Source organism: Chiloscyllium plagiosum, chromosome 45 (genome assembly GCF_004010195.1).
Source record: "Chiloscyllium plagiosum isolate BGI_BamShark_2017 chromosome 45, ASM401019v2, whole genome shotgun sequence".
NCBI lineage: Eukaryota > Metazoa > Chordata > Chondrichthyes > Orectolobiformes > Hemiscylliidae > Chiloscyllium > Chiloscyllium plagiosum.
Genome location: NC_057754.1, coordinates 8,403,023 through 8,420,260, shown reverse-complemented (window position 1 = coordinate 8,420,260; position 17,238 = coordinate 8,403,023). Strand labels below are relative to the sequence as shown.

Genomic DNA, 17,238 nt, shown 5'->3' with positions numbered 1-17,238 from the left:
TAAATCATGAGGGGCGAGGATAAAATAAATAGACAAGGTAATTTCCCTGGGGTGGGGTGAGTGAATAACCAGAGAGCATAGGTTTAGGGTGAAAGTGGAAAATTTTAAAAGGGACCTTGGGGTAACTTTTTCATGCAGAGGGTGGTGCACATCTGGAATGAGCTACCAGAGGAAGTGGTGGAGGCTGACACAATTACAGCACTTGAAAGGCGTCCAGGTGCATATATGAATAAGAAGGGTTTAGAGGGATAAGGGCCAACTGCTAGCAAATGGGGCTAGATTAGGTTCAGATATCAGATCAGCATGAACAAGTTGGACTGAAGGGTCTGTTTCTGTGCTGGACATCTCTATGATTCTCTTAACAGGAGAAAAGACAGGGTAGATAAAAGATAAAGTAGTTCCACAGGTTGGGGATTCTGGTACTAGAGGGCATAGTCTGAGAATTAAGGTCTGATCATTCTGGAGAGGTGTTAGGAAGCACTTCCCCACATAAAGGGTGGTAGATATTTGGAACTGTCCCACAAATGGCAGTAGTTGCTGCATGAGTTATTAATTTTAAATCTGAGATAATTTATTTTTAAGTGAAGGTATTTAGGGATATGGGCCAAAGGCAGTTATATGGAGTTAGGCCACAATCAGTCATGACATCATTGAATGGTGGAACAGGTTCAAGGGGCTAAATGGCCTACTGCTACTCATATGTGAAATTTCTTGTCATCCAGTACTGGATATTAAGTTAGGATTGTGTTTGTGAAGCATGAAAATTGTCCACATTCACCTACTACCTTGGTGAGGGAGATTTTGTCCATGTGTATATAAAATAAACCTCTCCTTTGCCTCATGCTTCCCGAACATCGTTGTCTTTCTTTCTGTCTCCTCCCATAGAGGTCAGAGTGTTTGTGAACCTCCAGGTTAGTAAGTTTCCTTCCTTGATGGACATTAGTGAACTGAGAAGTTTTTTTTCCAATAATCTGGGCAGCTTTCACGATTACTTTTTCTTAGTGCCAGCCCCACAGATGGACTTACTTAGTCAACTCAATTTCACAACCTGCTTTTGCATTTTTTAGGCTTTTCTGTCACCCAGTTTTAGGTCAATTTCACAGGGTATTACAATGGCAGGTTTTGCATGGACAAACTGAAATCAAAGGTCACAACATAATATGATAAAATTGCCCAATTTATCAAAACTTGAACATCATCAAATTTTGAACATGGAAGTAAACAGTGCCGTTCTGGATAGGGAGAAACTACATCTGTTCTGTGGGTAGACAAGTTTACATTCAATCATCTATGTTCACCTGCTCAGACTATGGAAAGAGATACACAATGTCTTCCAACTGCTAAAACACAAGCACATTCACAACTGGAGAAAGACCATTAGTGTGTGGCACAGTGGTTAGCACTGCTGCCTCACAGTGCCAGAGACCCGGGTTCAATTCCCACCTCAGGCGACTCTCTGTGTGGAGTTTGCACATTCTCCCCGTGACTGCGTGGGTTTCCTCCGGGTGCTCCGGTTTCCTCCCACAGTCCAAAAATGTGCAGGTTAGGTGGATTGGCCACGCTAAGTTGCCCATAGTGTTAGGTGAAGGGGTAAATGTAGGGGCATGGGTCTGGGTGGGTCGCGCTTTGGCGAGTCGGCGTGGACTTGTTGGGCCGAAGGGCCTGTTTCCACTCTGTAATTAATCTAATCTAATCTGTCCAGTGTGCAGAAATAAATTTGCTCTTTCATCCATCCTACAAAGACACCAGTGAGTTCATAACTTGCGCAGCATTTAGATTCTGGTGCATATTACATTCAGGACTGAACCAGGTTCACCAGGGTTTATTTTTGCTGATATTAATAAACTCCAACCCAGTTACATGATTAATATTATGATTAAAAGTCAAATCGACTTTGTTAAATACAGCATGTCAAATTTTTTTTTATATATCTATCGCTGTTGGTTTTGTTTGAAGTCCTCTACCTCTCCTCCTGTGTCCTCCAACAACAAGTGCGAAGAGTTCATGGACTTCTTTGACACTAAGATTGAGACAATCCAATCAGCTGCTCCTGCTGCTTTCCATCCTTCCACTTGCCCATCAGGCCAAAGTGCCTCCAAAGCTCCCCCTGAAGTGGCATCTTTCTCCAGTGTCAGTTTCTCTTCCATCTCCCTCACACCTTTCCTATCGACCTTCATTGTAAAAGACATGAGAAAAATAGGGGGCAAAAGAGAGAAAGGAACATAAAACAAGGACGGTCACTAGAGGAAAATGGTTTCAGGGTAAATGAATAATTGTTATTTTCTCAATTCCTTTGGTTCTGGGAAGGTCCCAGTGAGTCAGAAACTACAAATATAACACTTCCATTCAAGAAAGCAGAGACATAGGAAGCCAGTTAGTGTCTCAAGTGTCTTGGGGGAAATGCTACTTTTCATTCTTAAGGAGGTAATAATAAAACAGTTGAAAACACAATACAACCAAGCAGGGTCAACATAGTTTGTGGATGTAAAATGCAGGTGAGATAAAGGAGTACTCTACCTCTATGTGAAGCATGTGGACTATTTGATAAGGCAACACATAAAAGGTTACGCACAAGTTAAGAGTCCATGGTGTCAAGGTGACATATTGGCATGGATGGTGGACCGGTTAACCAATAGGAAACAGAATCAGGAAAAATGGATCATTTTCAGATTGTATGGAATACCAAGAAAACTGTGCAAGGATCTCTGTTATTTACAATATATATTGATATCTTGGATGAAGAGACTGGGTCATTAAATATATTTGAAGCTGAATTGGATAGGTTCTTGACTGACAAAAAGAGAGCAGACATGAACATGAAGTTAGAACTGCAAACAAATCAGCCGTAATCTTATTTAATATCTGATGAGCTAAATGGCCTAGTCCTGCTATTTCTTATGTTTTAAAAAAAAGCTACAATGTCTGTCAAGTTTTACTGATGCGCTAACTGATCACCCAGTTAACATGACTGCTGTTGGTTCTACCTCATTGCTGCTATAAGAGGAACTCTCAATTTTCATGATATCCCATTCTCCACCTTTGTGTCAAATGCTGTCCATCGACTTAGGTTTGTGTACAGGTTGGTACTAAATTTTATTGATTGTGCCTCTAACTCCAGTTTTCACACTACCATAGCAAAGAAAATAATGAATTTTTTTGCTGAAATGTAACATTTCATTGAACACATCATAGATTTGCTAACAATTAGTAATGGTTTTCTATGCGTCACACCTTATATTTGTTCAGACGGGGAAACCAGTAGGCCACATAAAGGACATGATCGAACCAGGTAGGTTTTTAACAACAATCAACAGTGTATTTTTATTCCAAATTTTTCTTGAATTCAAATTTCACCTTCTCCCATGGTGGATATTGAACTTGAACAAAATCGTGTGTCTCAAAATTACTGGTCCGGTGTAATTACCAGTGCTCCACCACTTACATGGAAATGATGCAATGGAATTTACCATCATGTCACTGGGTGGAATTATTGGTAATATTTGAAAACATATGTAAGTATTGATTTTAACATTGGAAATCCCATTAGACATGCTTATACAGCGGATTTCAGTACAGTGTGAGAGACTATACTTTGATTCAAATCCACAAAGGTAGGAGGAGCAATTGCACATATGCCTTTAGTCGCTGTCTCAGCCATACCTGGCACTGCAGGGGGTGCAGAGGAGGTTCATTAAATTGATCCTGGAAGGGATTGGCTTACGAAGAGATATTGAGTAGACTGGACTGTACTCTTTGGAATTCAGTAGACTGAGGGGGGATCTTATAGAAACATATAAAGTTATAAAGGGAATAGATAAGATAGAAGCTGGGAGGTTGTTTCCACTGGTGGGTGAAACTAGAACCGGGGGTGTAGCCTCAAAATAAGGGATAGCAGATTTAGGACTGAGTTGAGAGAGTAATCTCTTCATCCAAAGGATTGTGAATTTTTGGAATTCCCAGTCCAGAGAAGCAGCTGAGGTTACCACGTTGAATGTTTTTAAGGCAAAGATAGAAATATTTTTGAACAATAAAAGAATTAAAGGTTATGGTGAGTGGACGGGTAAGTGAGTGGACACTCACCCGATGAAGGTGCAGCACTCTGAAAGCTTGTGATTTCAAATAAACCTGTTGGGCTATAACGTGATTTCATGTGACTTCTGACTTTGTACACCCCAGTCCAACATCAGCATCTCCACATCACGACTAGATCAGCCATGATCTTACTTAATGGTGGAGCAGATTCGAGGGGCCAGATGGCCTACTCCTGCTCCTATTTCTTACATTCTTGTGTTCTTTCCAATCAAAGGCATGAGCTGCAGGAAACATTTTTTTTTAAAACCCAAAAGTACCACACCCCTCAGACAGCTCTTTTCACCACTTTTCGAGATCCACACCCAGTCTCTCTCTCTCTCTCTCTCCCCATCAGCACGTAAAGCTATCCTAGTGTTGTCAACTGGGACAATACATCCATCCTAGGACAAGCCAAACTGTGCCATGCACAAGAAATCCTAGAAGCATGGCATTTCAACCAGAACTCTATCAACAAATACATTGACTTAGATCAAAGTTACCACCTCCTGAGAAAAAGAACAGAAAATGACATCACCAATCCAAGGAAACCTAAACACAAAAAGAAAGTGGGCTGTGCCACCAGTGCTTCATCTGGAAGCTCACTGATGATATCATCTACTATGGTGACAAAACATCTGAAAATGAACCTTCCAGCTCAGGGAGCAAACCCACATCCACATATTCCCCTCTCTTGTCAGCACTACACAGGGAGTGTTCCGCAAGGATACCCTGGTCCATTCCTCCCTTCACTGTCAATACCCCTACAGCACCTTCCCACACCATCACCGAAGATGCAACACCTTTCTGTTCATCCCTTCCCTTTCTAAGGTGAAGCAGCAATTTACCTGCCCTTCACTCAGTCTAGTATACTGTATTCACTTCTCTCAATGTGGTCTTCTTTTACATGTAGAAAGATGAAATGTAGACTGGGTGATTGCTTTGCAGAACACCTATGTGTTCCCTGAGCAACGTTTCGGTGTTAAGCCTGCTATGGTACTCCAGTGAGACTTGAGTCGGGAAGAGGATAATATAGCCTTCAGGACTCAAGATCAAATTTAATTTGACACATCAGGTGCAGTGACTCTTCATCAGAACTGATTTTCCTTCTTGGTTGTCTCGCTTTGTTTGCCTTACTTGTTTCTCTCTCTCTGGGCTCCCCATCTACCTATCTGCTCACTCCTTCCCCTTCCCTGCTATTTTCATAAGTACCACCTTTTTCAGGCTACTATCAACTTCGAAAGTTAACTCTGTTTGCTCAAAACGTTAACTCTGTTTGCTCTTCAAAGATGCTGCCAGGATTGACTGAGTATCCCAGCAATTAGGTCTTCAGCATCTGCAGATCTTTGGCCCTGCCATTGTGAATGGTGCTGGAAATGTGTTGCTGGAAAAGCGCAGCAGGTCAGGCAGCATCCAGGGAACAGGAGAATCGACGTTTCGGGCATAAGCCCTTCTTCAGGAATGGTGGGCCTTTTACCCAGCAACTCCCGCGGCAGAGAATGTCCCTCATCGAGTCAGCAGGACCGTGTGCGCAAGCGCAGAGCCACCGTCTTCCGAGTGACGGCGCAGAGGAGATTCTCGTTTGGCGCTCGGCACCGGTAAGAGGCGACGGCAACAAAGGAACGGAGTGGAACCAGTTAGCGTGCGGGGAACGTTCGTGAACGTTTATTATTGGGGATGGCACCAAATAAATACCTGTAGGTCCTGTTATTGCAGCTCGGAGGCTTTTTCGGTGCTTCGGAGAAGCAGACATTTTGTTTTCATGGGGTTGTGAGTGCGTGCGCAGCGTTCGAGCAACATGGCCGAATGGGCGGGGTTTAATAGGGACACGTGACTAGATGATTGACTCTTGGTCTGAGACTGTCTGGCGAAAGGAGCTGAGAAGCTGAGGTTAGACAGAGGAGAAAAAACAGATACTTTGCTCCAACTCATCCATGCCGACCAGACATTCTAATCTAATCTAGTCCCATTTGCCAGCACTTGGCCCATATCCCTCCAAAGTCTTACAATTCTTACAATCCAGATGCCTTTTAAATGTTGTAATTGTACCAGGATCCACTACTTCCTCTGGCAGCCTAGACACACTCTGATGTCCAAAGATGTTTGAACACAAACAGCGAAGGCAGTAACTGTGCAGATTCGCTGCTGTGTCAGACAGCAATACAGGTTTCTTTCTCTGATCGTGTGGTCGCTGCCTTTGTTATTCTTCCACCTTTTTAAAGTGCCGTTGTTTTGACCTTTTCTCCCCCCAAACATCCAAAGAATACAACACCACATAAAATTGTAATTGCTGCTCCTGGAATTTGAGGAAATCACCTCCAACACCTCAAAATGCCTCAAAAAAGGAGCAGCTCTTACAGCCACAATTTTTTCCTGTCCTCCATCCTGGATTACCATGGAGAGAAAAAATGGTGAGGGTGATGGGTTTGGATTTCAACCTAGGAATGAGAGACAGTGTGTGGGACTTTTGGGGAAACAAGAAAGGAAAAATGGAATCACAGGAACTGGAATAATCTATTCTGAATTTCCATCCTATACTGACAGTGAATTACTTTTGCAAACTCCTTTTACAGGATAATAAAGGGGAGATTTGCTCAAAAACCTCAAAACAAACTTTACATCAAGATCTGACAGAGTCCTTTGATCCACAAGGATCTGAATACTACTGGCTTTTAAACTTGGAAGAAGAGATGTTCATCTGATCTGTCTCCTCAAAGAGATTTTAAACATCAGTGTGATTGGAAAAGTACTGACATGCCTAAGTGGGAGTACCCCAGTGAATTAACTAAGGAAAGAACTTTAACCAGTTAAGCAGTTTGAAAAAATATTGCACTATTCAAGCTGGGAGAAACCTCACACACATTCTGTATGTGGGAGAGGCCTGCACTAATCATTCAACCTGGAGAAACACAAGGATATTAGCACCATGGAGAAACCATGGAAATGTGAGGACTGTGGTAAAGGATTCAATTACCCTTCCCTGCTAGAAATCCACCGACGTAGTCATGCTGGGCCTGGGTCAATGGAAAGACCATGGAAATGTGAAGACTGTGGTAAAGGATTCTATTATCCATCTCTACTAGAAATTCATCGACGAAGTCACACTGGGGAGAGACCCTTCACTTGTTCTGTGTGTGGTAAAGGATTTACAAAGTCAGCATGTCTCCTGTCACACCAGCGAACTCACACTGAGGAGAGGCCATTCATCTGCACTTGCTGTGGAAAGGGATTCAGGCAGTCATCCCACCTCACTGCACACCAGCAAGTTCACTCTGAAGAGAGGCCATTCAGCTGCACCTATTGTGGGAAAAAGTTCAGACTGCCATCTGGCCTGACTGAACACCAGCGAATCCACACTGGGGAGAGGCCGTTCACCTGCTCAGTGTGCGGGAAGAGATTCACTTGGTCATCCAGTCTTAGATCACACCAGCAAGCACACACTGAGAAGAAGCCTTTCAGCTGCACTTACTGTCGAAAGACATTCACACGTTCCTCCAGTCTCACTGAACACCAGCGAATTCACACTGGGGAGAGACCATTTACATGCTCTGTGTGTGGGAAGGGATTCACTGGGTCATCCAGTTTCCAGAGACACCAGCGAATTCACACTGAGGAGAGGCCGTTCAGCTGCACCTCCTGTGGCAAGAGGTTTAGGCAGTCTTCTGACCTCAGTGCGCACCAACGAGTTCACACAGGTGACAGACCATTCAGCTGCTCAGTGTGTGGGAAGAGGTTCACAAAATCTTTCACTCTACTAATACACCAACGCACTCACACTGGAGAAAGGCCATTCACCTGCACTGGGTGTGGGAAGGGATTCACTCAGCAGTCCAACCTGCAGACACATCAGAAAGTTCATAAGTGTCTGCCGCCTTTGGATGGTGCAGTTACTGCTTCTGTTGAACATGTTCAGGATTGAGTAGAAATCATTCTGTTCATGATAAACTCTGTGTGAGTATTGAGTTCAAAGTTCATGTGTTCAAATATAACTTTTAATTTTGGGATTAAAGTTTTAAATACATCTCCCAGTGTCTGTATGGATTTCTCCTGCAGTTTCCTCTCCGTTAACTTGGACAAGGAAACCTCCTCACTTCAGCATAAAAATCCCATTGATTAACAAAGCAGGAAGATGGGAATTCCAGCTGAGAAAGCCCCAGCTATGGTCACATCCTCTTGACCTCCTTTTCTTTTGGCAGGTAACATTCATTCCACAGGGCATGCAAAATTCCGCATGTCCGGGTGCTCCGGTTTCCTCTTTCAATCTAAAGATGTGCAGGCTAGGTGAATTGACCATGCTAAAGTTGCCCATAATGTTAGGTGCATTAGTTAGGGGTAAATGTGAGGAATGGGTCTAGGGTGGGTTACTCTTCAGAAGGTTAGTGTGGACTTGTTGGGCCGAAGGGCCTGTTTCCATACTGTAGGGAATCTAATTTAAAAATCTTATCCAAATGTCCTTTAAACATTGTAACTGGACCTGCATCCACCACTTCCTCTGGCAGTTCACTCCAAACACAAACCACTCCCTGTCTAAAACAGTTACCCCTCACGTCCCTTTTAAATATTTCTCCCTTCACCTTAAAAATACCCCCCCATTTTGAACTCTCCCTCTAAAGAAGAGACCCTTGTCATTCACCTTATCCATATCCTTTGATTTTATAAACCTCATTAATGTCATCCCTCAACTTTTCACACTCCAGTGAAAAAAACTCCCAGTCTTTCCAGTCTATTTTTATACCTCAAATCCTCCATTCCTGACAACATCCTGAACCCTCTCCAGTTTAATAATATGCTTCCTGTAGCAGGGTGACCAGAACTGCACACAGTACTCCAGAAGAAGCCTCCAGAAGAAGAAAACATATGATTTTTGAGAAGATCTGTAGCTCAGGTTGAGGTTCAGACTGTAAGTTTGCTCATTGAGCTGGCAGGTTTGTTTTCAGACGTTTCGTCACCATGCTAGGTAACATCATCAGTGAGCTGGGAGAAAGTGAGCACTGCAGATGGTGGAGATCAGAGTCGAAGAGTGTGGAGATGGAAAAGCACAACCAGTCAGGCAGCATCTGAGGAGCAGGAGACTCGACGATTCGAGCATAAGCTCTTTGTCAGTTCTCCTGCTCCTCGGATGCTGCCTGACTGGCTGTGCTTTTCCAGCACCACAACCTTTGACACTGACATCATCAGTGAGCCTCCAGTGAAGCGCTGGTGTCTGTCCCGCTTTCTATTTGTGTGTCTTGGTCTGTTGTGGTGGGTGATATCATTTCCGGTTCTTTGTCTCAGAGGTTGGTAAATGGGGTCCGAATTGATGTGTTTATTGATGGAGTTCCAGTTTGAATGCCAGGCCTCTAAGGAGTTCCTGTGCGTGTCTGTTTAGCCTGTCCTCGGATGCATTTGTTGTCCCGGTCAAAGTGATGTCCTCCTTCATCTGTGTGTAAGGATACTAGTGATAGCGGGTCATGTCTTTTTGTGGCTAGCTGGTGTTTGTGCATCCTGGTGGCTAGTTTTCTGACTGTCTGTCCAATGTAGTATTTGTTACAGTCCTTGCAGGGTATTTTGTAAATGACATTAATTTGGCTGATTAGGTTCATCAGTCTCTGTTTGTGTGTTGGGAAGTTTGTGGGCTACCATGATGCCAAAGGGTCAGAGCAGTCTGACAGTTATCGCTGAGATGTCTTTGATGTATGGTAGCATGGCTAGAGTTCCTGGGTGTGTGTTGTGTCTACTTGTTTGGGTTTGTTGTTTTAAGAATCGGAGGACTGTGTCTGTGTGGATTTCCTCTGGGTACTCCCACAATCCAAAGATGTGCAGGTTCGGGTGAATTGGCCATGCTAAATTGTCCCATAGTGCTCAGGGATGTGTGAGTTAGGTGCATTAGTCAGGGGTAAATATAGGGAAGGGGTCTGGCTGGGTTACTCTCCAGAAGGTCAGTGTGGATTTGTTGGGCTGAAGGGCCTGTTTTTTTAATAAATATTTTTATTGAAAAAAATATTTTAGGGTTTTTACAAAACCAATACAAAATAGTATGACAACTTTATAATATAATAGCAATAATAGAAAATAAACTACTACTCTACTCCACAAGGCCGAGATTGATAGATTCTTGTTGTCTAGAGGAATTAAGGGCTACGGGGAGAACGCTGGTAAGTGGAGCTGAAATGCGCATCAGCCATGATTGAATGGCGGAGTGGACTCGATGGGCCGAATGGCCTTACTTCCACTCCTATGTCTTATGGTCTTATGGTCAGACTACAGAAACACAAAAAAAACAAAATAACCCTATAAAAACTACAGTTCAATAAATAACCAAGGAGAAAGAAGAACAAATAAATAAACAGATGAAATAAAATTGAACCAAATTATAACAAGGCAATTAAATGATATTCAATTAAATTACTACACTCAGTGCAATGTCATCACAGCTCCCCACCACTGGGAGCAATAGTGAATAGACCCGTATTTGTTCGGGATTCTTCCTCCCAGGGGCCCCCAAACTGACAGACATAGACCCCACGGCTAAACAAAGGCCCTGGATAATATAGCCGATATATTTATATCAATATTATTCAAAAAGAGCCACCATGTTCTGTAAAACAATTCAATTTTCTGCTGCACTATATCCATAAGGAGGTCCAGGGGGATGTGTTCCATAACTATCCTATGCCAATTCAAGAGTCCTGGGGGACTCTCCGACACTCAGCTCATTAGAATATTCATCCTCGCGCAGAAAAAAAGAATATTAAACAATTTCTTCCCATGCGCATCCCGGAAGGGAAGATTTGGGAATCCCAAAAGGAGGGATACTGGATCCAAGCTGACCTCAGTTCCCAAAACCTTTATCAAAGCACTCACTGTGTCATCCCAATACCTGCGGATTTTGTGGCATGACCACAAGCAATGAGTAAGAGTACCAACCTCCATTTTACATTTGGGACACTACTGTCTTGAATTTTGCAAGCCGTTCTGGTGCCAGGTGAGGTCCTATGGAGTATCTTCAGTTGAATAGCTGGGTCATATTACAAATCGACAACTTCCTAACATTTTCCCAGATATCCTCCCACATCTCTGAGGAGATTTCCACCCCTGATTCTTGAGTCCAGGTTTTACATAGCCGTTCAATGTCCTTCGAAACATTACTACCTAACAAGTGATAGAGAGTGCTAACTGAGAGGGCGCCCGTAGACCGGAGTACTCTTCTTTCCATGTCCGATTTGTAGGGATTAACCATCAATGTAGTCTTTTTTTTTTGTACGAAGTCTCTAACCTGGAAGTAACGAAAAAGATCCTTCCTAGGTAGCTCAAACTTCTGACTCAGCTGTTCAAAGGACATCGTGACCTCCCCGTCAAATAGCTCTCCCAAATAGGAGATTCCTCTGGACTCCCAGAGCTTAAAGCCAGAGTCCATTGACCGGGCTGGAATCCCAACATTCCCATAATGGGAGTGAAAGGGGAAGTTTTTAGTAAATTGCCCTCGCCCTGCCGCATCATTCTCCATGCTTTAACTGTGTTTAGGACAATCGGGTTTTTACAGTGATCCATAACAGTTCTCATTTTGTCCACGAACAACAAATTCATGAGGGGGCATTTTGACTGGGAGGTCTCGCTGTCTAGCTAGGTTGATCACGGATCGTGACCGGCCCATTCAGCAACATAGGATAACAAGGAACTCAATTGTTACCTCCTAAATCCAGGAAAATCTAGACCCACCCTTACTTGCGGAAGCTGCAACTTATCCAGCTTAATAAGAGATTGCCTGTGATGCCAAATAAAAGATCTGAGCCAGCTGCAAAGCCTGTGCAGTGTTTGCCTTGGCAACATCAAAGGGAGCATTCCCATGGATATAATAGACGAGAAAGAACGTTCATCTTCACCAGAGCTATCCTGCCCAACCAGGACATCGGAAGATCTTCCTAACACTGAAGATCCTGCCTAATTTTCTCCAGCAGCTGTTCATAATTGGCTTTATATAATTGATCAAAAACTGGGGTAATAAAAATGCCTAAATACAGAAAACCTTCCTGAGACCACGGGAAGGGGAAACGGGTTCCATCCCCAAAGTTGGATATACTAGTAAGATCCCCCACAGTCATGGCCTCTGATTTCATGGAATTAATTTTATACCCTGAAAACAAACCAAACAGATTAATCATTTGTATTAAGTGAGGCACGGGTGTCATTAGATCAGTTAAAAAGAGAAGGATGTCATCCGCATAGAGGGTAATTTTATGCCTGCCTAATCCTACCTCCAAGACCGTTATATTGGGATCTGTGCGAATGGCTTCTGCCAGCGGCTTGATCACCATTGTAAATAATAGTGGCGAGAGAGGGCACCCTTGATGGCAGCCCCTGACGACACTAAAATTATCTGACTTTATACTACTAGTGATAACCGCTGCTTTCAGATCACTATACAACACTGCCACTCATTTGGCAAAAGCCTCTCCAAGACCAAACCGTTCCGCGACATAAAAGAGGTACGGCCACTCCAGCGGATCAAATGTTCTCTCTGCAGCCAGGGAGACTACCAAACCCAGAATCGCTCTTTGCTGACATATTTGGACCATATTTAATACTCTTCTAATATTATTGGTAGACCTACGACCCTTTATAAAACCCGTCTGCTCCTCCTTTACAATAAACAGCAATACCCTCCCCAGCCTTAATGCTAGCATTTTTGACAGGATTGTAAAATCCACGTTCAATAATTATATGGGCCTGCATGAAGTGCAATCATCTGGGGCTTTTCCTTTCTTAAGGAAAAGAGAAATATTTGCTTCTCTCAAAGAAGATGGGAGGCAGCCCTGACTGAATGAGTAATTGTACATATCCAAGAGTGGCCCGGTCAGCTTGTCTGTAAATTCTTTATACAACTCACTTTGAAATCCATCTGGTCCGGGCGCTTTACCACTCTGGAGCAGCCTCATCACCTCCTGAACTTCTTGAATTGTCAAGTAGAGCACTCGAAAAGGATGTCTGCTCGGAGGCTACACCCAAAAGGTCCAAGGTCTTAAAAAACAACTCCATCTTCGTCATTCTATCTTCACAGCCCTTTGACTGATACAGCTCAAAATAAAACTTTCTAAATGCTGCATTAATCTTTTTGGCATTGCAAGTCAGAGTACCAGCACTCCCTGTGATAGATAGGGGGGCATTCTTCTTTCTGGCCAAGTATGCTAGATATCTAGGAGAAAGTGAGGACTGCAGATGCTGGAGATCAGAGCTGAAAAATGCGTTGCTGGAAAAGCGCAGCAGGTCAGGCAGCATCCAAGGAGCAGGAGAATCGACGTTTCGGGCATAAGCCTGAAGAAGGGCTTATGCCTGAAACATAGATTCTCCTGCTCGTTGGATGCTGCCTGACTTGCGCTTTTCCAGCAACGCATTTTTCAGCTATGCTAGGTAACTACCTGGTTTATCAACATACTCAAATAAGCTCTGTTTTGCAAAAGAGATTTCCCTCTTTGCTGTTTGGGTAATTGCAGCATTCAAAGTAGCCCTGAGGGCTGTAATTCTCTGTAATTTAGTAATGGACAGCCTATCAAATTATGCTCATTCAGCCACCTTCAGGCGAGCCTCGGTCTAACATTGCTGTTCTCCCCTCACAAGGTCACACTGTAAGAAATAATTAAACACCATGCATAGGCGTTGGCAGTCTCCCACAGCACCGATGGGTTGCTGGCCATGCCTAAATTGATATCCCAGAAAATGTTAAACTCCTGCAAAAAATACTGTATAAACTTGCTATCTTTCAGGAGGAAAGGGACCATGCACCAGTGCCGGGAAACCGCCCCACCACCTCCGGTCTTGACCTCCATAAACATTGTCACGTGATCAGAAACGCCTGTAGTCCCTATTCTGCAGGACAGTATCAAGTTCAAAAAGGCCGATGGGACAAAAGACATGTCAATTCTTGTATAGCACTAATGTGGATTGGAAAAAAATGGGAAAATCCCTACCTTCGGGGTAAAGACATCTCCATACATCCACCAACCCCAACTCCTTGTTCAAGTCCACCAACTGCCTGGGTTGAGGAGACTTATCCACAAGACCCCAAGGCATCCTGTCCACCTCAGGGTCAATAATGCAGTTAAAGTCTCTCCCTGTGATTGTATGATGCACCCCAAGGGCCATCAATCTAGAGAGTGCATCCATTACAAATTTAAAGGGATGTGCCAGGGGACAGTGTATATTCAGGATCCCATTCTTCTCTCCATGTATTAAAGCTTTATGAACCTCCCGGACTCATCCTTTATTTGGCCGAGCATTTGAAACGGGCGGTTCTTCCGGATGAGAATAGCCACTTCTCTGTTTTTCGAGTTAAAAGATGAGAAAAACTGCTTGCCGAATCCTCTCTATTGCAACTTCAAATGTTCCTTATCAGTTAAGTGTGTTTCTTGTAACAAGGCTACATCAACCCTCTCTTTTCTAAGGCTTGACAGTATCTTTTTTCTCTTAATTGGTGAGCGACTCCCCTTAATATTCCAGGTGCACCATTTAAACGAATGGCTAGCCATGATCATCTGAAACAGTCCAAGATCCCCCCCCCCGAGGAAGAAGAATCCTACTCATTGCGCCAAGTGAAAACCATAACCAGTACATATAAGTTTAAAAGTGCAACTTCCAAAAGGACTAAATCAAAACTTCTAACAACTATGTCTACAACATAACAGCATAAAACATAACTGAAAGGAGACTTTCCCCCTTGTCCACAGGGAGCGCTCATACCACCCATTAATCCTACCATGACTCCTTTTGCTGAAACCATGTCCCCACCCCGGACACCACAAAGTAAGGTAAAAAAATTCCAATATCTTATGACAACAAAGTTAAAAGTGGGCACCCAACCCATCCCCTCCAATACTGTATTCCTAGGCAGTCCTGGTAGAACAACAAAAAGAATCTCTCCCCACTTCCCCTCACCGCCCCTCCCCCCCATCCAAACAAAGGATGAGGGGGAGGAGAAGAGTGGGGAGAGGGAACACCAAAAAAGGAAAAGAGATAGTTATGACCCTGACATATATTGAAAGGAAGACCAAGATCACTCCCCGACAACCAGGTAAACCAGGCAAATTACAGAATAAAAAAGGCAGAATAGAATAATTGTCCATATAATTCAGGCCAAATCAGTCTATTTTAGAGCATCCAATAAATTCTTTGCCTTTTCCGGTGAATCAAAGTTAAACACGGACCCTCTGTGGCTGAAACGCAATATTGTCGGATATCTAACGGAATACTGGATATTCAGGTCCCTCAGATGCCTTTTTACCTCATCAAAGGCCTTCCTCTTGCAAATCACAACTGGGGAAAAGTCCTGAAAAAGCATGATTTGTGATCTTTTATGTACCATAGCCTGGGGATCCTTTCCCTGTGCTCTAGAGGCTTCCAGCATCATTCGTTTGTCTCTATAATGCTGGAGAAAATGAGGTCTGCAGATGCTGGAGATCAGAGCTGAAAATGTGTTGCTGGAAAAGTGCAGCAGGTCAGGCAGCATCCAGGGAACAGGAGAATCGCTTATGCCCGAAACGCCAATTCTCCTGTTCCCTGGATGCTACCTGACCTGCTGCGCTTTTCCAGCAACACATTTTCAGCTCTATAATGCTGGAGTCACACTAGGACCAGGCGGGGGCGCTGGTCTGATCCGGGCCTGCGTACTGCGACCCAGTGGGCCTGCTCGACCTGCACCCGGCCTACCTTAGCCTCCAGCCTTAGAAGATTTAAAAGATGACTCAGGGGAAAGGAGTACGGGGCTCGCATCAGGCAGAACCCCCCTCCCCCCCAAGAATGGATGCATCCGTAGCCATGGCATCGCCCTCTGCGACCGCCCCAGAGGATTCACCTGCCATTGCTCCAGAAAGCTGACTAGCTGGCCTTTTCCTCCCGTTCGGGAAGCCCCAGCAACCGAATATTCTTCCGACGACCTCGAAGGCCCACACTTGACTTTCCAGAGCCTGAACCAGGCCCACTAAGGATTCGTCCATGGTCTCGGAAGCTGTGGCCCTTTGCTCCGCTCCTCTAACACGCTGCCTGAGAATCTGGATCTTCAGGTCATGCCTCTGTAGCATGATCGGGATCAATTCCAGCCTGGCCCGGGTCTCTTCCATCGATGAGTCAATCTTCTCTTGGAGTTTTGCGAACTCTGAGATCAGGCTCCGCTCTGCAGGTGAATCCTCTGAGGCAGCCGCGGAGGCCTAAGTCATGGCTACGGGTGCATCCATTGCTGCGGGGGGGGGGAGGGTTTCTGCTTGCTGCGAGCCCCGTGCTCCTTTCCCCTGAGTCATCTTTTAAACTGCACCAAACTGCTCAGAACTGGTGCTAAATAGTTCCAAGGGTGAGGAAATAGCTACTTTCAACAAATTGGACAGTGAAGAGAGGGTGAGTGTCCCACTTTGGGCTCTGGTGCGGAGCTCAGCAAAGCAGACCTACTGGTTTGCTGCCATCTTGAATCCCCCCAAAGGGCCTGTTTACACACTGTGGGGATTCTATGAATAACAGCAACATACCCCACTGATCCTTTCATCCCAAAGCAGCATGAGGGACGAGACAAAAGAATAGACAGATAGAAACCACAGTCAAAATCTATGTAGATGGGTCCTCCACAGTGGAGGATGGCGGCTGTGGTGTATACAGAGGAACCTCGATTATCCAAATATCAATTACCCCGTATTTCGGATTATCCGAAGGAGAGCTTGAGTTCCCAATAGAATCATTGCATCAAAGAGCTGTTTCAACCTTGATTGTGTCTCTTGTTTACAGGTACAATGATTAAAAACGAACTCGGCTCACTGAAATGCTGTTGAGAACAGTCCAAGCACCGTCGCTAAATGACTGACCTCTCGCCCTCTCTCTCTCTCTCTCTCTTCCCGCCCCCTACACTTTCCCTGGAGTCCTACACAAGGGTGAACCCAAAATCCCCCCTTCCCCAGATAATCTCTCCAACATTGTCCTGTACAGGGCAGAGATGGAACCTGTCTAAAGGTTGCAGTAAAAAGTTGTGTGTGTGGCTGTGTGCGCAACTTGGAGACCTACCCCACAAAGGCAGCAGCAGTCTTAATGTTGGTATACAGTCTGACTGCCCCGGAGAGTTGGTGGGGGGGAGGATGGCGGCACAACGTAGGTCAGACAGTAGGTGGGGATGGAAGAGAGTGTGGGGTTGGGGGTGGGTAGGGGTGGGGTTGGGGGGTG

General features: G+C 44.5%; 1 protein-coding gene across 1 annotated transcript in view; it reads left to right on the top strand.

The window, feature by feature from the left end:
* The first annotated feature begins 6,094 nt into the window (after window positions 1-6,094).
* The window catches only part of LOC122544005 (zinc finger protein 721-like), a 49,739-nt gene continuing 38,595 nt past the window's right edge, over window positions 6,095-17,238 (top strand). Inside the window, exon 1 of the mRNA XM_043683018.1 lies at window positions 6,095-7,986. Within this exon, the coding sequence (XP_043538953.1) occupies window positions 6,995-7,986 (992 nt within the window). The 5' untranslated portion in view covers window positions 6,095-6,994. The remainder of the gene's footprint in view (window positions 7,987-17,238) is intronic.